The sequence below is a fragment of the Schistocerca americana genome, chromosome 1 (genome assembly GCF_021461395.2).
Source record: "Schistocerca americana isolate TAMUIC-IGC-003095 chromosome 1, iqSchAmer2.1, whole genome shotgun sequence".
Lineage (NCBI taxonomy): Eukaryota > Metazoa > Arthropoda > Insecta > Orthoptera > Acrididae > Schistocerca > Schistocerca americana.
The window spans coordinates 666059579-666084915 of NC_060119.1; the positions used below are offsets into that span (position 1 = coordinate 666059579).

Below are 25337 nucleotides of genomic sequence, written 5' to 3' on the forward strand. Positions count from 1 at the left end.
AAAATCTTTGACCTTCTCACACATGTGAGAACCTTTTCCATTGCTGAGCCTTCAGACTTCTTGTACATTGTGTGACCAAGAGGACTTTTCAGACTGTTCAGTTTCATCTTATCACTGTTACTTTCTTAGCATCACTTGGTGGTTACACGTAGAGTAATCAAAGGTTATACTTCAAGGAATCGTGCCTCCACCCAAATCTTCAGAAAACAGTTATATCTACATTTTGCCTTCACAGCTGACTGGCAAATTACAAACCATAAATCCCATTCAGCGGGGAAGTGTTACCAAACTGCAGTAAATCAAAATACTAGGGAATAGCAGTAGATAGAACTCTAAATTTCTAGCAGCATCTCTAGATTGTAATGCTAAAGTCAAAATGAGAAATAAAGTTCTTCAAACAGTTGCTGGTACCAGATGGGTAGCTAATGTTCATGTTTTAAGATCCACAGCCTTGACCATGTCATACTGCGCTGCTGAATACTGCTGTGGGACCTGGATCACATTAAGAAGATAGAAGTGCAACTCAAGCAGGCAGTGCAAGTAGTTGCGAAATGTATTCAGAGTACGAACATCCTATGACATCCTGTTCTAAGCAATATGCCACCTCCAGCTCTGAGAAGATCAGAAGCTCTGCTGAATGTCCGTAACAACATACAAACAAATCGTCAGCTACCCATTCATCAAGATACTGCACAAGCAAAACATTAACACTTGAAGTCAAAAAAACTATAATGGCACGCAGGAAACAAACTCGTTTGATCCTCCTTCAGTGTCATCCATTCATGGAAAATCCAGTGGGAGAAGTCATGAGTCATCAACATAGATCTAGTTGAAAACCCTTCCATGTGGAAGGATTCTATCTCCCCAGAAGTCACTGAAGAATCTTAAACCAGATTTGAACCTGACAAGGCAAATGTGGTTATTTACTGCTGAAGTGGAGATGGGCTGATTTTGCAAATTGTGACTGTGGTGCCTCATTACAGACAGACCGCCATATTGTTGCGGACTGTTCTCTTCATGTGTACATAGGAACAATAATAGGCACTCACTACACATCAGATGAAGTGATTGAATAGATAAGGGAATTAGATCTAGAGATGTTAGATTGTATGAGTATATAATTGTGAACCTTTGTCCACAGATATTTGTATTTGTTTTCATCATATGATAAATAAATAATAATTCTGAGGCCTTCATCAACAGTCTGCTGTTCTCTGGTTCACAGAATGTCATGTGAGAAAAGGACAAGCTGAGTTTTGCACAAGCCTAGACTGATTTACTGTATGTTGAAAGTATATTAACGACTGCATATCACTGATAGCATTGTGCTTGAAGGGTGTATGGTGTAGTGTTGTTATTGACTTCTGCTGCATATTGGTTATGTAAAGCTCATATGTTTCATTTTTCATGGTTAGACAAACTTTTTGTTAAGTGCACCTTACACTTGATTCTGCAGTTTCTATACAGGTGAATTAGTGGTCTCGCTACTACATTTCAAACTGAATAAGTAAGTATGCCTGGGTAATAGTTTCTATGGAAGGTGGTGGATTTTTTGTTTGATAATTGGCAGTTAAAAATATGGTACGTTTTGAATGTGTTTTTTGAATACGCTAGGATTGCTGCAATTTTTCAAATTTTCCTGCACTTAAATTATAGTTATTTCCATGCTAAACTATAACTATTTTAATACTTTCATGTGTTGCATTAAAACCATACTTTTATAAAGGGATATGAGTAATTGTTTTTCCTATTCAGTCAGCAGAAATTAAGAGCAATAGCAACATATTTGAACCTAGTGCCAGGAGAGGAATCTGCTGAGGTTGAAGAATGGCATCGTGTTGATAGGAACTTTCTGCTGGAGTTGCTGGTAAGTGGCCAAGCTTTATATATTATTTTACATGCTTATATGTTAGTTTCTAAGCCTAATTAAATTGTTTCTCTTTTCATGTTGGGGCATAGACTTTGATGTTCTGTGCCGTAATCATTAAAGTAAATTTATTGCTCTGCTTTCTGATACAGGCAGACATTGTAAATATTTTGTATAAAATGTCAGAAAGAACCAGTTTTAGTTCATATGTTATTGTCAGTACTCCAAAGGAAACTTGAGAATTTGTTAGGGAAATGCTAACAGTACACTTACAAGAAAGATATGTCTGAACCTAAAAGCTTATGTAATTGTGAGGTGTCATAAATAAAAGCATGAGAAGACCATGGTTCAAATCCAGAACTGGACATCTGTTACAACCTGCTGGAAGTTTCTCTAAATCACTTCAGGCAATTGCTTTGATTATTCTTTCAGCAAGATGATAGCCAGTTCTTGTATTCTGTCTACGTGAACTAGTGCTTTATCTCTGATAACATCATTATCTGAAGGACATTAAGCTTAAACCAAACTCTCCTCATTTTCTTCTCCCATTTCCAGAATTCAAAAGTGCTGTTGTGAGACGAGGATAAAAATGATACAAATAGTGAAATAAATGCTTATGCAGCTGTTATAATTTTCTGGGACAACCTCATAAAGAGAGCAGCTGGCGTATCAGTATGTTTGATAGGTCATCTCTTCTTGTAGCTTAGTGCTTGATTATGCAGTGTAGAAGCTATGACAGGATTTGCAGTGTACTAATAGATTAGATTTTCTTCTCCCATTTCCAGAATTCAAAAGTGCTGTTGTGAGACGAGGATAAAAATGATACAAATAGTGAAATAAATGCTTATGCAGCTGTTATAATTTTCTGGGACAACCTCATAAAGAGAGCAGCTGGCGTACCAGTATGTTTGATAGGTCATCTCTTCTTGTAGCTTAGTGCTTGATTATGCAGTGTAGAAGCTATGACAGGATTTGCAGTGTACTAATAGATTACATTAGATTACATGTGTGCTCCCACACTCAGCCCTGTCCTTTTTTTATTTTACAATCGTATTGACCAACTAGGATCACGTTAACAACTTCAGTTCCTCTTCTTCCTTTGTTGTTGTTTCCTATTTTTCCAGTATTCCCTCATTTTCTCCCCATGAAGTCTCTTCCTTTCTTCTGTCCATGTTGTTCCCGATTTTTTATTTCTTCTGCTTTGAAAGCCTTCCAAATTTAGTATTTTGTTTTTAAAACGGTTTCTTTCTGCTATTTCTCATTCTTTGATGTTGTTTCTTTCAAGATCTTTTCTTACTTCTGTAATCCATGCTATTGTTGATTTCTTCTTCCAGAAATATAGGAGTATTTGTTTTGTTAGTCTATTTCCATCCATTCGGTAGAGATGTCCAAAAAAGGTTAATCTTCGTTTGGCCATTACTTCAGATATTTTCTCTATATTTTTGTAGATCTCCTCATTACTTCTTATTTTCCAACCATCTGCAGTTTCCATTGCACCCATTATTTTTCTAATAATCCTTCTTTCCAGTACCTCTAGTTTGTCCATCTTATAGTTCATCGTTAGGCATTCAGATCCATATAAACATTCTGGTCGTACCACTGTGGTGTAGTGCCCTGTCCTTTATTTTATACATTTTTGTTGTTCTAAGATTGATGTGGTGGTGCTAGAAGAGTGTGTACAACAGCTTATATGACAAGACCAGCAACAAAGTCATGATTCCCAGTGTAAGGTACCATGTTTATGTTTAGTTATGTGAACTGGCAAGTCTGTTAAAAAAAGTAAATTATAATTATCATACAATGTAAAATGTGGTCTACATCCTTTTCTATTATTTTTCTTTGCGCTCAAGAGTCTTTTCCTTTGAAACGGGGTGGTGGGTGTGGAGGGGGGGGGGGGGGGGGGTAGAGAGAGAGAGAGAGAGAGAGAGAGAGAGAGAGAGAGAGAGAGAGTACTTTCCTGTTTTATTAGCTTTGTTTCTGATCTGCATTAAAATCTATTTCTGACTTGGCATATATCCAAGGCAGGAACTGACGACAGTAGTACCATGGATGCAATTACGGCATCCATCGTCACCCTGGCTTGCAGATACGTAGTGTCCATCCACCTCATGGTACGTGAACATAAATATAACATACATCAAAACAGCAGATTATTTAATTCATTATGAAAATAACTTTTTATAGTGGCACTCGGCTTTTTTTTTTTTTTTTTTTTTTTTTGTATTAAAAAACTGCTTGTGCAACACATCACTTCACCAAAGCAATATGGTACACTGCAGATTCCTCCCCTTAGGTGAATGGTGTTTTCACTACAGTGAAACGTTAATGAAGCATTAAATATTCAAAATTCAAAACTAGTTTTAATCTTGTCACTATAAGCATTACTATCATTTGTCTCTTTAGTGTGCCAGCACAGTTGTAATTGTATTCGTATTCCATTCATTTTTATTAACTGTGGAATGCTCCACATTTGATTGTAGACCATCAGTCATAGGTATATATTTCATTTGGATTCAGTTTCTTGGCATGTCTACCAGGTAATAATTCTCTTACTATGGATATGGGACCCCTCATAACAATTATTTATTACCCGTATGGATGATTAAGCAGTTCTAGCATATTTCTTTGTTTTCTCTTTGGAACTAATCATTATTAGGACTCACAGTCGAGTAGCCATTTAATCAAATCATCCATGTTTCATCTAATTGATTACATGTATTCCAGACCTCTGGCTTTTCTAGCCATGCTCATAAAACCTTTGAAAATCACTGGGCATGTGACGAGTCTGTGAATACAGGTTTCATTAAATGTACATAAGAATGGTTTCATGATGGAGACTGTTGAATATGGTGAAGAGGGAGAATGGTCAATGGAGGAGAAGAAAGAAAGGCAATGAAAGACTAAGAATGTTAGGATCTAAGAGAGAAACAAGATTTACCCCAATGACTAATACCCATCCCACATCCACCCATGATTCCTTCCCTGGCAGGTTCTTCGCTGAGGAGCTGGAGGTTGAAGTTGTTCAGCATAGTGTGTAGAATGGACTTTGTAGTTTTTACCCTTACAAGATCCAAAAGTGGGCCTAATCTCTTACTTTGGTGCCAAGTGTAGAGGGCAGCATCATGATGCAGTCATTGCCTTTGCCTTTGTAAAATCTACATTAAAATGAAACCAATGCCGTGGACTAAATTGTGCAGACTTTCCATTAAAAAATTTTAAAATACCCAACTGTATTAATTATTATTTCCAATAATTTTTTTTAAAAAAGTTGGTGATTCCTCTATGAGGAGTATATGAGACACCACCAATTCACAGAGCTATGCTGGGATATTGCCCTGTGTAGCTGTTACAGGGACACCACATTCATTGTTATGAGGCCTGTTTCCTCATCAACGTCTTTAACATTCATAATCTGCTATTGAACCAGAGGAGTTATATGTTTTGAACAGTTTACAAGTATTTGTTGTTGGGCATTCTGTAACCAGTTACCTATCTTTCCAAAACTGGAGAATCACATACAAAATTCAGACGCTTGTGTCTTCATTATGCCATCTTTAAATTAGCATATGGACCAAATTAAAAGACTCAGGTCAACTAATCTACTTTGCAGGAACGTTGAAGCCAATGGCACCACCTGTTCCTACAGAAAGTATCTGTATATGTTATTTATTCTCCTTTTTCTCTCAGGTGCATCCTTTTCCTCTAGGTCCACCTGTCCTCCCCATCACATTATATGAAGGTCATCCAGAAAGCAAAGAACAATTGAAGCCCACACCCAAAGCCGACCCTGTACCACTGTGATCACAAGCGTGCCAGTTAGCTCCTTCTCCCATCTTGATTGCAAGCCGAGTTTTGTTGCCAAGTAGTCATGCTATTTGTTCTATAACCTTTCGAAATAGTGGCGCTCATTGAAATTCCTGCCAAATGCAGAGTGCGTAGTGTTTTTTGTTTTTTGAATGCACAAAATGTTTGGCCTATTAAAATATATGGGCAAATAAAGAATGTTTATGCTGATAGTGCAATGAACAAGTCTTCAGTGATGTGGAATGTTGTCAGCAAAGGTGTTTTTGATTCATGCCAATGTGCAGCCATCGTACATCATTTGAACACAGCAAGAACTTAAGCATTTTAAGTTGGATATTTGTGGGTGTGGTCCTTATAGCCCTGACTTCGTACAAAGTGTTTTTCACTTATTCCCTAAACTAAAGGAATTTTTGGGTGGAAAACAGTTCGCAAATGATGAAGACTTCAAACAAGCTGTTACATCCTTGCTCAAATCTTCTGCGATAGAGGAATACAACATGGGAATTGAAAAATTGGTCCCATGTTACAATAAGAGCCTTGAGAGTTATAATGACTATATTGAAAAATAAAGTAAGGTACTGTAATACAGGGTGATTCAAAAAGAATACTACAACTTTAAAAATGTGTATTTAATGAAAGAAACATAATATAACCTTCTGTTATACATCATTACAAAGAGTATTTAAAAAGGTTCTTTTTCCCTAAAAAACAAGTTCAGAGATGTTCAATATGGCCCCCTCCAGACACACGAGCAATATCAACCCGATACTCCAACTCGTTCCCCACTCTCTGTAGCATATCAGGCGTAACAGTTTGGATAGCTGCTGTTATTTCTCGTTTCAAATCATCAATGGTGGCTGGGAGAGGTGGCCGAAACACCATATCCTTAACATACCCCCATAAGAAAAAATCGCAGGGGGTATGATCAGGGCTTCTTGGAGGCCAGTGATGAAGTGCTCTGTCACGGGCTGCCTGGCGGCCGATCCATCACCACGGGTAGTTGATGTTCAGGTATTTACGGACAGATAAGTGCCAATGTGGTGGCGCTCCATCCTGCTGAAATATGAATTGTTGTGCTTCTTGTTCGAGCTGAGGGAACAGCCAATTCTCTAACATCTCCAGATACTGTAGTCCAGTTACAGTAGCACCTTCGAAGAAAAAGGGACCAAAAACTTTATTGGCTGAAATGGCACAGAAAACGTTCACCGTAGGCGAGTCACGTTCATACTGAGTTGTTTCCCGCGGATTCTCAGTGCCCCATATACAGACATTGTGACGGTTGACTTTCCCGTTAGTGTGGAAAGTTGCTTCATCACTAAACACAATCTTTGAAACGAAAGATTCATCTGTTTCCATTTGAGCAAGGTTAAAATCACAGAAATCGATTCTTTTAATCTTATCAGCTGCAGACAGTGCTTGAACCAATTTCAGACGATAAGGTTTCATAACTAACCTTTTTCGTAGGACTCTCCATACAGTTGATTGTGGAATTTGCAGCTCTCTGCTAGCTCTGCGAGTCAATTTTCCTGGGCTGCAAACAAATGCTTGCTGGATGCGTGCTACATTTTCATCACTCGTTCTCGGCCGTCCAGAACTTTTCCCTTTGCACAAACACCCATTCTCTGTAAACTATTTATACCAACATTTAATACACCACCTATCAGGAGGTTTAACACCATACTTCGTTCGAAATGCACGCTGAACAACTGTCGTTGATTCACTTCTGCCGTACTCAATAACACAAAAAGCTTTCTGTTGAGCGGTCGCCATCTTAGCATCAACTGACGCTGACGCCTAGTCAACAGCGCCTCAAGCGAACAAATGTACAACTAAATGAAACTTTATAGCTCCCTTAATTCACCGACAGATAGTGCTTAGCTCTGCCTTTTGTCGTTGCAGAGTTTTAAATTCCTAAAGTTGTGGTATTCTTTTTGAATCACCCTGTATTGTGAATAGTTTTTTGTGTTGAAATCTTTTGTTTTTATTTAGTTACGCCGAAATGCTCTTTACTTTCTGGATGATCCTCATACATACACACACAGGTACATTCGTAAAGATTAGGGTACACTATCCTGTTAATAGCCCATACAACTCTACCTTCTCCTTTTATATACATAAACGGAGGTAACCTACTCCTACCGTAGCCTGTATTCGTACCTGGTTTTCAGTCTGTCATCCGTGTGATATTTGTCTTACTGCTTTGTACTTACTCCCTACTGTAATTCTGAATGTCCTCATATTGTATGTTTCAGCAAAGGCCCTCCAATTATATGGTGCAGCAGTCGTACATGGTTTTTAGCCCATCATGCTTACAGTTCATAATTGACGGTATATCCTGTGGCCCTCCCTCTGTCCTCCCCCATCAAAGTGACAGAGCTAACATCCAACTCCACTCAGAAAGAAAATAACTCATCTTGGTTCTGCAGCCTGTTTGCTAGCTAAAGTCTGTTGGTTTCTGTTGTTGCCACATAGTAGCATATAACTATGTTAGTTGTAAGAGATGTTGAAAGGACTTTTTATGCCACATATATTTTGATCTTATCTATATTATAGAGACATTTTTATTTTCCCCTTCAAGGGTCTACTAAGAAAACGACCATGGGCTGTGGAATCCCTGTAATTTTTTATCGACCTTCATAACAATGGAAAAATTTCCTCATTTTTTTCTTTAATTGTGAACTGTGATGAAAGACTTTCACTTGCATCACGTCATTAAGTTTAAAATTAGGGATGCTTGCTTTTAAATTATGTTCTTGCATTTAGCATTGTGTGTGTCTACTTAAATTCTTCCTTACTTTTCCTTGTAACTCACTAGATGTTACGTCTTCTAATTTAGGGAAGAAAAACAATGGTTCTCCCATGAACATTTTATTCAACGCTTCTACTTGAGTAATTCATTAAGGATAACTTGAAACTCTGGAATCATCTGTGTCCAGAGTGTGTGTTTTTTGGAACAATATGTACAACACAAGATCCCTATTTCTTTCATAATTCTTTCAGGGGAACTGAATTATGGACGATATTTTGAAATAAGTACGTGTTTTACACCTTCCCGTGCCAAAACTCTTTGAAATTACTACTTATAAATTGAATTCCAATTTTGAAAAGTGAGTGATTTGGTTTGCTTATGTCTATGAAATAATCGCTTAAGCAATTGATTAGGGTAGTTTATTTTGCCTAATTCAGTGGGATATAACATTACATGTTGAGAACAACATTCTACCAAAACAAAAATATAAGATCCACCATTTCTGCCCTTTGGCAAAGGATCAAAAAAATTTGCTGCTGTTAAAAGGTATGGTGCTTTAGGAATTATGAGATACTTTGAATGTTTTATTGTCCATTTCTTTGTTTAACTTTTTGCATTTTATTTCTCTACTCAAATTTTGTAAAATAATAAAAGTTTTGTCATACATTGAGTGCACTTTTGTATAAAAAAATGTCCATTTGTGTAATGTATGAACCAAACCAGATGCTTTACTACTAGTTTACACACACACAACTTCCAGTGCTATGAGTTTTTGTGTTGTCTCCAAAATAATGTATCACATTTGAAGAACCACTTAGTCTTATCCTCTCCTGTTAAAATAACGTCTGTGCACATATTCATTACTTTACCAAAATATTCATTACTTTTCAGCTCATCTTTCATTTTTTTAGCTTTTTTGTTCGTGTTACTAATAGCTAAGAAAATGTACTCTAAATATAAGCCCAGGCCCTTCTATTGTAGCTCCTGTGTTCGTCCCCACAGGTATTCATGACAGCACATATGGCACCACATTTTGCAAAACCTTCACATAATTATTTTATCCATTTTGGTTGGAGAAAACGTCAGCTGTTTTCATAAATTACTATGTAGGAAATACTGCAACTGGCCACAAGTTTTCTTGAATGATTGTCAGATGGTACTGTTGACTTCTTTCATGTTTTACATTTTTGTCCTAAAACACAACGTTTATTGTTTGTGAGGCACAGTTTACAAAAGATTTTACATTTGCTTCCTAAAATTTAAAAAGTTTTTTGTGAGTACATAGTTTTACTCCATACCTTGTACTTACTTCCTGAAAAGCCCCCCTTTACATATTATAAGACAGAGGTTTCATTGTGGTCTGATTTGGACTGTAAAAGAAAATCTTAACTTCCGTACTGTAATATGTAAAAGAAGGCTTTTCAGAAAGTAAATACAATGTATAGAGCATATATAAGTGTAAAACTATGTAATCACAAAAAGCTTTGATAAATTTTGGGACACAAACGTTAAACTTTTGTAAACTGTACAGCAAAAAAACTTTTGTAAAATTTTAGGAGAAAAATGTAAAACTTTCAAGAAGTCAACGCTACCATCTGATGATGGGCTCAGGGCCGAAACTAGTAATATGGTATAATAAAATCATTCCAAAAAAACTTGTGGCTGGTTGTAGTATTTCCTACAGTACAACTTCACATAATTTATTTTTATTTTAAACTCTCGTAAAAAAAAAAGTACCCAACTCATTTATCTACTGTTTAATGGTAGTCTGCTCTCCATTAAAAATGATAAAACATGAGTTTGTGTATATTTTGATCTGCAGTCCCCAAATAAGGGTCTGAAATTTTTGTGAATCCCAAACTATGGATAATAATTTTTTCTGTAGCTGTATAATTTAATTCGTGTTTATTAAGACAGCTGCAAGCAAAAATTGCATTATATTCTTCCCCATTGGGTTCCCATTTTTCTTGAAATGATTCACATCCAAGTCCATATTCTGATGCATCTGTTGCCAATTTAAACCCCCACTGCGGGTCACGGGATTAGAATACGCCAAAGGTATTCCTGCCTCTCGTAAGAGGTGACTAAAAGGAGTCTCACACATTTCGGCCTTTATATGATGGTCCCAAGTAGGGTTTGACCTCCATTTTTCAAAATTTTCCCAAAGAACGAGCCAATTGGGGAAGGGCGCCTTACGTGGTGCATTGTGCACTGTGCCTTGAAATCTTTATCTCAGTTTCTCGTCATCTCATTGCAGTCCAGCTCATTCTGCATCTCTTGGGTGAGGACACGTTTCCTGGGTACGTGTTCCACCATACACTATGCAGTGTCTCTATCTGCGCCGATGATGACCATGGACTTCTTTGCACCTCATATCCAGTACAGTATCCAGTCTGTTGTGGTGGGACCACCATGTACCCTGTTGGTTGTAGCCCCCTGACAACACAGGGATTCCTTTGCTGATGCCTGCGCCGTTAACTCCCCATGTATGCCAAGGAGTAGATGCCTGTCATCCAGGGACATTGGGACTCTCGGCAAAGGCCATCCTGCCAGGTGGATTTTGCTGCAGCTGGGTGGCATCTGTGGGAAGGGCCACTATCAGGCGTATGATGTGCAATAAAGCTTACCACGCCATCACTTGCTGGTGGTCAGACACCAGCAGTCTCTAAGCGTTCCAAGTCTCAGTACAATGCAAGAAAGTATGACCCTAAATCATTACCCTCCCTTGCCACACCATGGGAGTATTGCCAAGCTAAGGATGGCAGCAGACCTTATTCACCCCAGTACTTCATATGTATGAGAATGGATGGGGACTCCTTTGTTTTGATGAAGCCACAGTTTTTTGTAGAGCATTTAGAGGACAAGTTTGGGGAGGTAGAGGGCTTGTCCAAAATGCACTCTGGGTCAGTCGTGATAAAAACGGCATCCTCTGCCCAGTCACACGGGCTTTACTTGCTTGTAACAAGTTGCAAGATGTTTCTGTTACCATCACCCCACATAAGAGCTTAAATATGGTCCAGAGTATTATATTCCATAGGGACCTTCTTTTGCAAACTGACGATGAGCTGTGCGCCAATTTTGAGCTGCAAGGTGTTCATTTTGTGTGGTGAATCCATCAGGGTCCGAGGGATAATCAGGTTGCCACCGGTGCCTTCATCTTGGCCTTTGAGGGTAACACCTTACCCAAGCAGTTCAAGGTGATGGTCTACCGCTGTGATGTCAAGCCATATATCCCTCTCTTGATGTGGTGCTTTAAGTGCTGGAAATTCAGCCATATGTCTACCCGCTGTACTTCCAGCGCCACATGTTGAGATTGTGGATGTCCATCACATCCCAATACTCCATGTGCCCCGCCTCCCATCTGTGTCAACTGAGGAGAGTATCATTAACCTTGCTCGCGAGACTACAGGATTCTACAGAAAGAGAGGAAAATCATGGAATACAAGACCCTGGACTGACTGACTTACACTGAGGCTAAGAGGAAATTTGAGCACTTACATCCTGTGGCTATGATGTCCTCATACGCCGCCACTATGAGGACAGTTGTAGCCCCATCAGTTATCAGTTCCGTGAATTCCAGTTGGCTCTCAGAGCCAGAAGGCTGGGCCTGACTCCTTGATTGGGAGGGGGGGGGGGGCAATTGCCCCCCCCCCCCTCTTGCTTCTGCACCACTTACCTCAGGAGCACTGCCCCCCCCCCAACCATCGGGGACACCAGTTTTCAGCCAGAGAAGCGTAAGTCTTCTTCGACTCCTCTTGCCAGGAAGGGATCCCAGGGTCAGTCCCTTCCCAGGTTTCTGCTAGTGGGAGAGATGACACCTGCCAGTGGTTGAAGTGCCCAAAAGCAGCTGGTCCTAGGGCTTCATGATCCTCTTCAGTCCTGGAGACTGGGTCAATGAATCCCTCCCAGCCAGAGGAACGCAAGGAGCAGGGAGAAAAGTCCAAAAAGAAGACCCCTAAGACCAAGGAAATTGCGGTGGCACGCACACCACTGCTACCTACAAGCTCTGCATCTGGGGATGAGGTGGAGATTCTGGCGTCCACTAAGGACCTAGATCTAGCTGGACCCTCAGACACAAGGCAATAAGTCTGTGGCAGCAGGTGACCCTGAGGCATAAACTGCCTCATTGAATGTTCCATGCCTTCCCAGTCTCACGATGTCATCCACCAGTGGAATTGCAGCAGTTTTTTCCACCGCCTGGCCGAACTACGGCAACGGGTAAGCTTTACACCTGCTTTCTGCATTGCCCTCTAGGAAACCTTGTTCCCGGCAATGCCAAGCCCTGCCCTCCGCGGCTGTAAGGGATATTACAGGAACCATAGTGACTGTAATCGAGTGTCAGGTGGAGTTTGTGTTTACATCCTAAACTCAGTCTGTAGTGCAACTGTGTCCCTTCAAACCCCTCTTTAAGGTGTGACAGTCAGAATAAGGACAACGCAGGAAATAACTGTCTGCAATGTATATCTTCCTCCAGATGGTGCAGTACCCCTGAATGTATTAGCTGTACTGATTGATCAACTCCCTAAACCCTTCCTACTTTTGCAAGATTTTAATGCCCATAACCCCCTTGTGGGGTGGCACCGTGCTTACTGGCTGAGGTAGAGATGTCGAAACTTTACTGTCTCAGTTCGACCTCTGCCTCTTAAATACTGGGGCCGCCACACATTTCAGTGTGGCTCATGGCAGTTACTCGGCCATTGATTTATCCATTTGCAGCCCAGTACTTCTCCCATCTATCCACTGGAGTGCACATGACGACCTATGTGGTAGTGACCACTTTCCCATCTTCCTGTCACTGCCCAGGCGTCAGGCCCACAGACACTTGCCCAGACGGGCTTTAAACAAGGAAAACTTTCACCTCTGCTGTCACTGTTGACTCTCCCCCACACGGTAACATTGATGCGATGGTTGAACAGGGGACTACAGCAATCGTTAATGTGGTGGAAATTGCGATCCCTTGCTCTTTAGGGTACCCCTGGCGAAAGGTGGTCCCTTGGTGGTCGCCGGAAGTCGCTGAGGCAATTAAGGAGTGTCAGCGAGCTCTACGGTGGCATAAGCGGAACCCTTCCCTGGAGCACCTCATAGCCTTTAAGCGGCTCCATGCCCGCTTTCCCCAGCTTATCAGAAGACGGAGGCCCACTCTCAATGTTTATCCAAAATTTCCTGTCACTTCATACTTTCCGTGTCCAACTTGGTGCTTGCCGTAGTTTGCCCCATATCCAGGAGTATGGGGTCCCACAGGGCTCCGTATTGAGTGTATCTCTATTTTTAGTGGCCATTAATGATCTAGCTGCAGCTGTAGGGCCGTCCGTCTCACCGTTTCTGTATGCAGACAACTTCTGCATTTTGTACTGCTCCACCAGTACTGGTGTTGCTGAGTGGCGCCTACAGGGAGCCATCCACAAGGTGCAGTCATGGGCTCTAGCCCACAGTTTCCAGTTTTCGGCTGCCCATTTGTGTGTTACGGACTTCTGTTGGTGTTGTACCATTCATCAGGAACCAGTACTTTACTTTAATTATGATCCACTCACTGTAGTGAAGACATATCGATTCTTAGGAGTGGTTTTTGACACTCCATTGACTTGGCTTCCTCACCTCCGTCAGCTTAAGCAGAAGTGCTGGCAGCACCTCAATGCCCTCTGCTGCCTGAGCAACACCAACTGGGGAGCAGATCGATCTACACTGATACAGCTCTACAGGGCCCTTGTTCAATCCCAGTTTGGCTGTGGGAGTCTGGTTTATGATTCGGCTTTTAGGATGATTCCAATGAGCAGCGTCCTGGTGGAGGCCGGAGTCCCTCCATTGCAGGTTAGGCATGCGCAATTGCTCTTTAGTTACGTTGCACACATTTGTAGATCTCCTGCGCATCCGAATTACCGTCTCCTTTTCCTGCCCACAGTGGTTCATCTCCTGCATTGGCAGCCCAGGTCAGAGCTTACAGTTGCAGTTCGTGTGCGATCCCTTCTCTCCGAACTGGAGTTCTTACCTTTACCACCTATGTTTGAGGTTCATACATGAACACCTCCATGGTGTACACCTAGGCTGCGGCTTCGCCTGGACCTTTCACATGGCCTTAAGACTTAGTTAACCCTGGGACTCTCCGCTGTTACTTCCTCTCGATTCTCGACATGTACCGGGGCCATGAAGTGGTTTATACTGATGGCTCGATGGCTGATGGTCACGTTGATTTTGCCTATGTCCGTGGAGGACATATAGAACAGCACTCCTTGCCAGATAGCTGCAGTGTTTTCACTGCAGAGCTGGCGGCTATATCTCGTGCTCTTGAGCACATCCGCTCATGCTTAGGCGAGTCATTTCTCCTGTGTACTGACTCCTTGAGCAGCCTACAAGCCATTGACCAGTGCTACCCTCGTCATCCTGTGGTAGCAACCATCCAGGAGTCCATCTATGCCCTGGAATGGTCCAGTTGTTCAGTGGTGTTTGTCTGGACCCCCAAGTCACGTCGGAATCCCAGGCAATGAACTTGCCGACAGGCTGGCCAAACAGGCTACGCAGAAACTGCTTTTGGAGATCGGCTTCTCTGAAACTGACCTGCATTCAGTATTACACCGCAAGGTTTTGCGGCTTTGGGACATGGAATGGCATAACCTCAGTACGCACAAGAAGCTGCATGTCATTAAGGAAACGACGAATGTGCGGAAGACCTCCCTGTGTGCATCTCGCAGGGACTCTGTGGTTCTCTGTCGGCTCCACATTGGCCATACGTGGCTGACGCATGGTTACCTCCTCCGTCGTGAGGACTCTCCTCCTTGTTGCTGTTGCTCACGAATGATGGTCATCCATATCTTGCTGGACTGCCACTTTTAGCTGCCCTGCAGCGGACTTTTAACTTTCCCAGCACCCTACCTTCAGTGCTGGGTGACAATGCCTCAACAGCAGCTTTAGTTTTATGTTTTATTCATGAGGGTGAGTTTTATCATTTGCTCTAAGTTGTAGCACATGTCCTTTGTCCCTGTGTGTCCTCCACCCTAGTGCTTTCAGGGTGGGGGTTTTAATGTGTTGCAGAGTGGCTGGCTTTTCCTTTTTATCCTCATGGTCAGCCAGCCATGGTAACCTGCTTTCTTGTTTTAACCTCTTCTACCTGTTTCTTGCGTCTTTGACCATTTAAGTGTTTGTTGCCCTTCAGTCGTTGTTTTGGTTTTTCCTTTCATTCTGTTTTGTGTTGTCTCATTGTCTTATTCTCACCCTTGTGGCATTGTTTCCTTTGGAACAAGGGACCAATGACCTCGTAGTTTGGTCCCTTCCCGCCTCTTTTAAACCAACCAACCAATTTAAAGGTTGGATGCATCCTAGGGTGGCTCAAAATTGTAATTTGCATTAAAGCCTGCTTAACATTGTTAAATACTTCCATTGCGCCATCATCTCAGATCCAGTGGTATTGTGGTTTCGAATGTTTTATAAATTGTGTGTAGAAGCCAGCTAACCCTAGAAACGAATGCAGTTGTTTTACATTTCATGGGACTGGACAGTCTTTTATTGCCTGAAGTAACTCCAGATCAGATTCTATGCCATTTACTTGTATAGTATGCCCTAAAAACATTAATTCTTCTCTTTTAAAATTATATTTACTTTGTTTTATTGTTATCCCAGTCTCCAGCAATCCTTTTAAACATTTTAATAAGCAGAATGTGATGTTCTTCCCGTGTTTCAGAATCCAATAGTGTATCGTCCACATACATGGTGAGGGCTTCTATTAAGTCATCCTACATATATTTAAACCGACAAGAAGACCCTGAACTGGAGAGACTTTACATCAAATGAGGATACTGTACAGGGTGTAGAATTCTTATGGAGGGGCACCTGCCAGTATATCCCATCAGTCAGATCTAATGAACTAAAGGACTTTGCTTGTTCGAACTTTGATAGTAATTTTTACATACCAACAGGCCTATCTCTTTCCATTCCAGTTTGCTTATTCAAAGTCCTAGTGTCTAAAACGTAGTGAGCACCCCCGTTTGGTTTCCTCATTACTAATAAGTGTTTATTAGAAGCATTTAAGCTACATTCTATAATACTATTTTCAACCATTTTCTGTATTTCTTCTTGTACCGCTGCAAAGACTCATATGAATCAAGACACAAAGGAATGAAAGACATTGGCTGCAGTTGACATTAATTTATATCAGTGGGGCAAATTCATGCCACACTGGGATTATAACCTGAATCCTCCTACTTATTAGGCAAGTCCGCTACCCACTAAGCTGTCCGGATGCAGTGGTCACCACAATTGGACTACTCTTGAACTACTCTAACATCCGTCCTGTCAGACCCAAATTGTCACCTTACCGATGTAGTGCCCCTATTCATTAGCCCCAGTACTCGTAGCATTTTGCCGATACCCATGAGAGTTTGAGGTTGGTGTTCATCTGCACTGAAGGGATCATTGGCCATCACCCATAATTATATATGTAGTGCCTGTCCTTTTGGACAGCTGAAAGAACAGACACCATTTTGATCCTACAGCCACTATGAATCAAGACACAAAGGAATTAAAGACATTAGCTGCCTGTGGGCATCTGTGTACATCAATGGGGCAAGTTGAAAACTTCTGTTGGACCGGGATTCAAATCCAAGTCTCCTGCTTACTAGGCAGATGTGATTACTACACCATATGGACACAGTGGTCACTACAGTTGCTCGGACTACACTAGAATGCATCCCGTCAAACCCAATTTCTCACCTTAAACCACACACTACTGATATAATGCCCTTGCTCTTAGCCTCATTACTCGTGGTATCTACACTGATTCCCATAAGAATTCGAGTGTGGTGTGCACCTGTACTGAAGGGGTCATTGGCCATCATCGCTGTAATTATATATGTGGTGTCTGTTCTTTCGGGCATGTCTGAAAGAACAAACACCACATATACACTCATAGGAATAGTGTATGATTTGCAGAAAAAAAGTGTTTATATTCTTTTACCTTAAACGTACCAGTGTAATCACCAAGCACTCCAAGTTTTTCATAAAATACTATTTGATACTTAACTAATACATCTTTTAGTTCATTTTTGTGTTGCTGGGTTAGTGTATTAGTTTTCTTCAACTTAACTAATATGTTTTCTATTAGTGCATCCTCTGTTGTGAGAAGTTTATGCCATGCTATTGCATTGGCTGTAGCAACCAAGTTGATGTACCTTATGTCTTGCAATTCTTGCTAAAAATCTACAGTATTATTTTTAAAAGACACTTCATAAGTACAGTTACTTTTTGTCATATAAGAGAGGCCTTATTTTGTATTAGCCAATTTAAACCCAACAGTACTTCCGAATTCACATTTTGGTGCCATTAATAGTCTCTGCTGAAATGAAAAACTGATAATTTTAATCTTGTTTCTTCCTTAATAAGCTTTCTTTGCTGCCAGTTATTCCAGCTATATAAACTCCAGTTATTGGTAGTGTTGGACAGCTACATTTATGATATATATTTAACATTAACTCTTGTGATATCATAGAGTTCTCACTTCCAGAGTCATAAATGAATATCCACCTTCCTATCGAAAATTTTTCCCTGTATAATAGGTTTTACCTGCTCTTCTTTGTCTTGAGTTCCTTCCTCCAACAACCATTCATACATTCTAGCTGGTAAAGGCTACTAATTTATTCTTGTGGTGGCCTATTGTTCGAGTGACAAGTACTGGATCCTGGCCCCAGCTCCAAAACGTCCATGGTTTACCAATGGCTTATTCAAAATCAAATGGTCTGTCAATGTATAAGTAAATGTATTGTTTATATTATTTGTGGAAAGCACTAGTGACTGGTTACTCCATAGATTGCTTCTTTTTCCTTACTTTACTGTATTTGTTTCCTTACTTTACAGTATTTGCTTCCATTCTTTCGTTGGAATCATGGTGAAGAATGGTTACCTTTATTGTTATCTGTTTGACAAGCTTCTCTTGATGTATAATCCCCACGTTCTTTTTTATGAACATGTGATAAAAATCAGCAAATCACTAACAGTTGACCACGCACTATACCAAATCTCTTTTCTTGTATGAAACGGTAATCTTCACACCAGAACTTTAATTAAGTGACTGTCCTCTATCAAATCATCTAAATATTTAGACCTTGTTAAGTGTCACTAAGTATATTTCTTATAAGTTCAGGAGACCAGTACTTCTTTTTAAATTTTTTCTGAAGATCATTCTAGGACGTAAATTTTTCAGCTCACTCTGCAGCATCACCTTCTAAAGAACTAATACAAAATCAGTCCTCTGCGAATCATCCCATTTCTTGCGTAAAGACTTGGTAAATTCCCTTAAAAGATACGTAGGGTAAAACCACCTCATTTGGCTTAAATTTTGGGAATTGTTTGGATAGACTAGTTCCATTTCCTAGCTGCAATTCCTTGATCAGCTCAGTTGATTGTTCACTATTTGCAGTAGGCTTCCTTTCATGTAATTCCTTTTTAGTCGCTATTAACTTTTTCCAAATTTTCTTCAATTATTTCTTTGTTCTGTCTGTTTCCACATTAGAATGATATGTATCTATCAACAATTCAATCCCTTCTCATATTTTTCATACTTTATTATTGAATAGATCACCTACACACTCCTCCAAAGTAGCAAGTGTAGATCCTGAAAGTAGTGGTTACATTTGAATTTTGCTTTGTTCCAACCCTCTCGACCTTACTGTGTGCCTGAAATTTGTTCATGTAGTGTGTTACATTTCTGCCCAGTTAAATCTTTTAATAGCTCAAAGTCCTTATTCAGTTCACATCTTTAAATAGGTCATTCACTTAATTTCGAACTAGATCATACTGTTTCAATATTTCTGAGTTTGGCTCCTGTAGTAAGTCAGAAAGTTTCATTTTTAATTGCATGTCATACCTAACGGCCCGGGTTCAATTCCCATCTGGGTTGGAGATTTTCACCACTCAGGGACTGGGTGTTGTGTTGTCCTTATCATCATCACTTCATCCCCATCGACACACAAGTCACCGAAGTGGCGTCAACTCGAAAGGCTTGCACCAGGCGAACGGTCTACCCAACAGGAGGCCGTAGCCACACTTCAATTTGTAATTGCAATATGATAGAGGGATTTCTTCTTTTTTCTTACACTCTTTGAGGTATGCTGTTCTAGTTTGGTGTTTGTCAACTGGGATTTGTGCAGTCTTTTTCTCATCACCACCAGCATACAATTTATACAATAATACACCTTTAATTAGTCTCAGCTTAATATTGTAACAAGGCTAAACCACATACATAAACTCTGGTTGCAAAACCACTTGCACTTTACCTCACAAAACAAGTTCCACAAAAATGGATGCAAACAGAAAGTCACTGACTGCCTTTCATTGAGTCCTTTGGCAGAACACAGCAGCATGGATGAAACACAGTCATTGCTCAATTACATGACTTCGTTACTGAACAAATTAAATTGCCAGCACTACTGTAAACCACAGAATCATGTAAAGGAGGAATAACTGACCAAAAGAGCTTTCCAATTAATAAAAAGATCATTGTGTAAGAGGAACTTTGATCCAGGGAAGTGGAAATAGTAGCTTATTATCTCAGCTCACCTCCAACCAGCTGTGTTGAAGTATTTGCACATTGAGCTACTGTAAGGAATGCCAGTGGTGGAAACAATTGCCACAGTTACCTCTTGGTATCTGACACCAATTCCACCTGCAGCAGTGCCATTCCCCCAAATTGGCATCAATCTTGTGGGGAGTCTCCTGAAGTTGACAAATGATAATTGTTGGTTAATAGTCTATACTGATTATCTCATGTGCAATGCTTACACCAAAACTGTCCTCAGTGCCATTTGTGGAAGGAAGTAATTTGTTGCATGTCAACTCCTGGAATGAGTGTTTCATGATTTAAACAGTAAACTTCTTCTTGATATATTATACCTGTCTTTTAGCATGTACCACTTATGTTAGATGAGCATCTCTGTAATAGTCATACTGATGAAATCTACACATAATAAAATATACAGTGCTTCATTTAATTTTTTCTATAAATCTTACTGTGCCTGGTATCCCAAATTGACAAGAAATATTCAAGACTTAGGCAGATGTTGGTTTTGTAAGCCACTGTCTTTGTGGGTGGATTACATTTCCTTAGAATTCTTCTGATGAATCTGTATGGCATCTGGTTTTCATCAGCTAGTTCTATGTGTCTGTTCCACCTTAAATCCCACTGGATGCGTACTCCTATAGAATCATACTAAGGAGATCATTAAGGTTGTGGCAAACATAAATACATAATTATGTATTAAGTGATGTACTGAGTTACATTTCATAGATCCTAAGAAAATATACCTCAAAGACCTGGAATAAATTTAAAATAAACTGTGTGCTGCTTTAGCTTAATATTGTCACAAAAAATGTTTACCAAACTTTCTCATTCCAATCACACAGCTGCACTGAAGATTTGCATAAGGCACTACATGGCACTCAGATTACTTGATATTGTTAATAAGAGATACATAAATTTGTTCTCCTGAGAAATTCATCAACAGAGTAGGGGCTGACCACCAATAAATCACTTAGGCTATTCTTAAATTGTGCTTTGATAGTAGCTAGACATATTGTTTTTGGATATTTAAATATGGGTGTTCCTGGTGCTTTGAAAGAAAGAGATATTACTTGTCACAGTGTCCATTAAGTGATAAATGTGCTGAAAGTTTGTGTACACGGTTCTTTGAGCAGACTTCTGCAGGACATTATTAAATTCAGATGTTTTACTGTTGTTACTGATTCCAGTGCTAAGTTGTCAATGGTATAAAGAAATATTAGATAGTCTTGCCTGTTTATGTACACTGTGTTATAGTTTTTTGTGGTAAAGGTCAACTACCAGTTCTTGCATTGACAGTTGATCCTTTCCAAGTCTCGAACATTTCATTGCAATTTTTCAGTGTTCTGACTTCCACAGTACGACTTTATCGAGTACAGTCAGCTCCACCGTGCCGTTTACTTAGATCATAAACAGTAAGGCCTGCTCACTCTTCCTCGAAGCACATCAAAAGATATTTTGCAGCTATCATAGATCTACTTCAACTGCATTTACCACATAAATAAGTGCCAATGTTCAGAACGTAGAAATAAAAAAATTGACTTGCTTCAAATATTTTCATATGTTTACATCAGTGTGAATCCTCACAAAAAAGCCACTTTTACAAAATAACATTAATGATGACTGTGTATGACAGCCAAAGTCACACATCGTGTAGCTGTCTTGTCTAAGCAGTTGAGAGTAGTAACTATTATGCTGTAGGACATTTATTCACTGGTGAAGTTGGCTGCCAACAATATGTTTGATTCTGTCTGTATGGTTCAATTTTTGCTCTTAAATAAGAGGCTTAAATATTTGGCAGTTATATTTTGCTTCTTTTTGTGTTTGAAACATTAAGAATAATGCATTAATCTGATCTTTTTCATATCTTCACTATGGTGGAACTGTTTATAGTTATGTTTTACAGTTCTGTAGGCTGCTTTTTGAGATATTTCACCTATTTCACTACGATGATTGTGGTTATACATTGGTGATGTGCGAGTAGCAAACACTGTAAAATAACTAGAGAAACATCTTTCTTACTGAGGAAGAAAAAGGAGAGTATGTGCCCTGTGAAACTGAAACATCTTCATAGTAATATCAAAGATGCTCATAGGCCTGACAGTTTTGATGAACATTATAAACCCTATAAAAAGACTTAACTCATAGTGAGATACTAAAAGCTGCAAAAAACAGTCTGTGTAAAACATCATTGCAGGGTCATTGAAGAAAGTCAGTAACAGATGGAAGATATTTGAGAAAGAGTTTACAAAATAATTGCTTCAGTCAGTTTTTGCTAATATTTATTAGCACGGTGCATTTTGGCAGCTTGGTGCCGTCATCATGTGCATTTCTGTTACATGTGCATTATTCTGAACTGTGATGATTATTTGCCAGATGTGCCAGATTTAACCCTCTACAGAAATATTCATTTATTTTAGTTTGTATATTAAGTGAGTTGTATGATTCATTTCATTAATTTATTTACTTGCATTTTTGTGGGAAATAATAAACATGTCGTCACCTCTTAGCCCTTTCACATTCAGGTGTTTAAATTACAAAGGCTCTTCAACTACTAAAATAAACTTATGTCAGTTACTAAGATAGTACAAACAATGAAAATAGAATCTTTTTGATGTTAGCATATTTATGCCATTCCTCCTCTTCTTCTTCTTCTTCTTCTTCTTCTTCTTCTTCTTCCTCTGCCTATCCATTAATGGATGTTGGTGATGACACTGTGCATTTTTATTCTATGAACCACAGTATGAAGTAGTTGGTCATCACTTGGTAATCTAGTCTACTACTTTATACTATCTACCCAAGATATTCTTCTTCACCCTTTCCTTCTTTTATCTTTAGTCTTCCCTTCTGTTATCAACTGTAGAAGTATATATTTGGTGTTCTGTAAGATATGTCCTAGGTAAGCAATTTTTCTTCTTTTAAACATTGTTAATATATCTCACTGGCTGTATATTCATCACAATACTTTGGTTTAAGTTATTCTTGCTGTCCTTGATATTTCAGGCATTTCAGAAACATTGGTCTTCTTTGGTGTTTGCATATTTAGTGTCCTTCTAGAGGGTTTTAGGTGGCAAAAACAGTGAAATTGTTAGTATAGCTTTAATCTTGGCATAATGTTTAGTAGTTATTCTTCTGTTTATACTATTGAAATAACTTTGAATTGGTTCATGTAACCATGATCATTTATTATATAACCATACACAGATGTAGTTTCTGTGTGGCGATCTCATTCAGGTTGGATGGAACTGCAGATCTTTTCCCAAAAGCATTTATACATTCATTATTCTATGGTTTCTTCATTGATGACTTGTCAGTGGTTTCTATGAGGCTTCCACTAAGTAGTCCACGCAGTTTTGGAAGCTACTTGCTGCTTTTGCTGTGATGTAAAGGCATCTACTGACAAACTATAACCACAGCATATCACCGAAGGGGTATCTCAAACAAATAATATAATACAGAACAAATATTTGTCCTAATACAGAATATCCCATATACCAATATGAAACTTCAGTATATTATTTAAACATCATAGTAATATTATTTATAGACATGTTTTATCATTTATTTAGGGTGATGAGGCTACAGAAAACTATGCTCCTTTGACATTAATGGTAAAAAATCCCAAATTGAATTCAGCAATTCTCTGTACACTGACAAACATGATCCCATATAAATGTCACTATTTTCTAAGTAACCTAATACAGATATCGAACATTACATCAAGAATCATATTTCATTTATGTATAACCCTGTGCTCCTTTGACATTAATGGTAAAAAATCCCAAATTCAGTTCAGCAATTCTCTGTACACTGACAAACCAGTTCTGATAATGTCATAATAAAACTTCGTGGTAGATTAAAACTGTGTGCCAGACCAAGACTCAGACTCTGGACCTTTGCCTTTCGTGGGCAAGTGCTGCACTGACTGTGCCACCCAAGCACTCTTAAAGTGACCTGTTAAACGCCTAACTTGTTACAATCTTCCATTTATTTTAACAACAGAGTCTATTTACCTCTTAATGAAGTATATTTATGTCATCCATCTTATGTACACTATTACATTATTTATTCAGTTAAAAAAATCCGGAAAAATATTAGGTTCATTTTTGGTGCAGAGCATTAGAATACTTTGTCCAGAAGCTACTTGGACATTTCTCCACAGTTGCCACTGATGTAATCGATTCCCAAATTCTTATATGTTTAGCAAAATCATAGAATATTTTGACCGTAAACTATTTGCACAATGCTTCAATTCATCTACACATTTAGTCCTTTCTTAAATTGTTTAGATATAGCAAAATAAATATGAGCTTGACTATCCAAACTATAGCAAAGCTAACCATCATTGTAGAAGTCTCTAAACTAATGTATTGAGCATCTTTAAAAAATGACTTAAATACAATCGTATTATAATTCAGTACACTCAAAATATTACAACCGAGCGAGGTGGCGCGGTGGTTAGACACTGGACTCGCATTCGGGAGGACGACGGTTCAATCCCGCGTCCGGCCATCCTGATTTAGGTTTTCCGTGATTTCCATAAATCACTCCAGGCAAATGCCGCGATGGTTCCTCTGAAAGGGCACGGCCGACATCCTTCCCCATCCTTCCCTAATCCGATGAGACCGATGACCACGCTGTCTGGTCTCCTTCCCCAAAAACAACCAACAACCAACAACCAAAATATTACAAAGTTCTTTTGTACAAAATGTATAGCAATTATTAATGTTACCAGGAATAGAAAATTGTACAAATCTTCACCAGATTTCATCATTTAATAAATTAAACCTACAGAACCCATTACTCTTCCATTGTCCTCTTTCACAGATTGGGCTGTTAATTCGTCTAAGTACCTTTCTTTCAAATGCATCCAGTGTTTCAATATCTTTAGTTGTTAATGTCCAGGCTCTAGATGCATATGTAAGCACTGGTTGTATATGTGATTTATAGATAGTTACTTTAGTGCTACAAGTAAGGAGCCTTGAGGATAAAAGTCTTTTTAGGGCAAAATGGGCTCTAGTGGCTAGTATTAATCTCTGCTTAATTTCATAGAAGGTATCATTTAGATGCATAACTGTTGAGCCCATGTACCTGAAATGTTCAACTCTCTCAAACGTATAATTGCCCATTGTCATTGCATTTGGCCTATTTTCTCTATGTTCTTCTCCATCTGCCATATATTTTGTTTTTTGTTCGTTAAGAATTAACCTCATGTTCCCACTAGCCTGTTCGAGAGCTGTAAATGTCTCTTCCATTGCTTTTTGGGTTCTTGCTATGATATCTATGCCATCCTTGTAGGCCAGTATCTGCACTGATTTTATTCTAGGGTTGAGGAGACTGTCAAAATACCAGCGCCATCTTTCGCGTATTCCCTTTTC

General features: G+C 39.3%; 1 protein-coding gene across 1 annotated transcript in view; it reads left to right on the forward strand.

Annotated features, from left to right (window-relative positions):
• LOC124608554 (RNA helicase aquarius) overlaps nucleotides 1-25337 on the forward strand; it is a 339510-nt gene that overhangs the window by 142924 nt on the left and 171249 nt on the right. The window contains exon 9 of the mRNA XM_047139996.1: nucleotides 1756-1867. Coding sequence (XP_046995952.1) covers nucleotides 1756-1867 — 112 coding nt within the window. The remainder of the gene's footprint in view (nucleotides 1-1755; nucleotides 1868-25337) is intronic.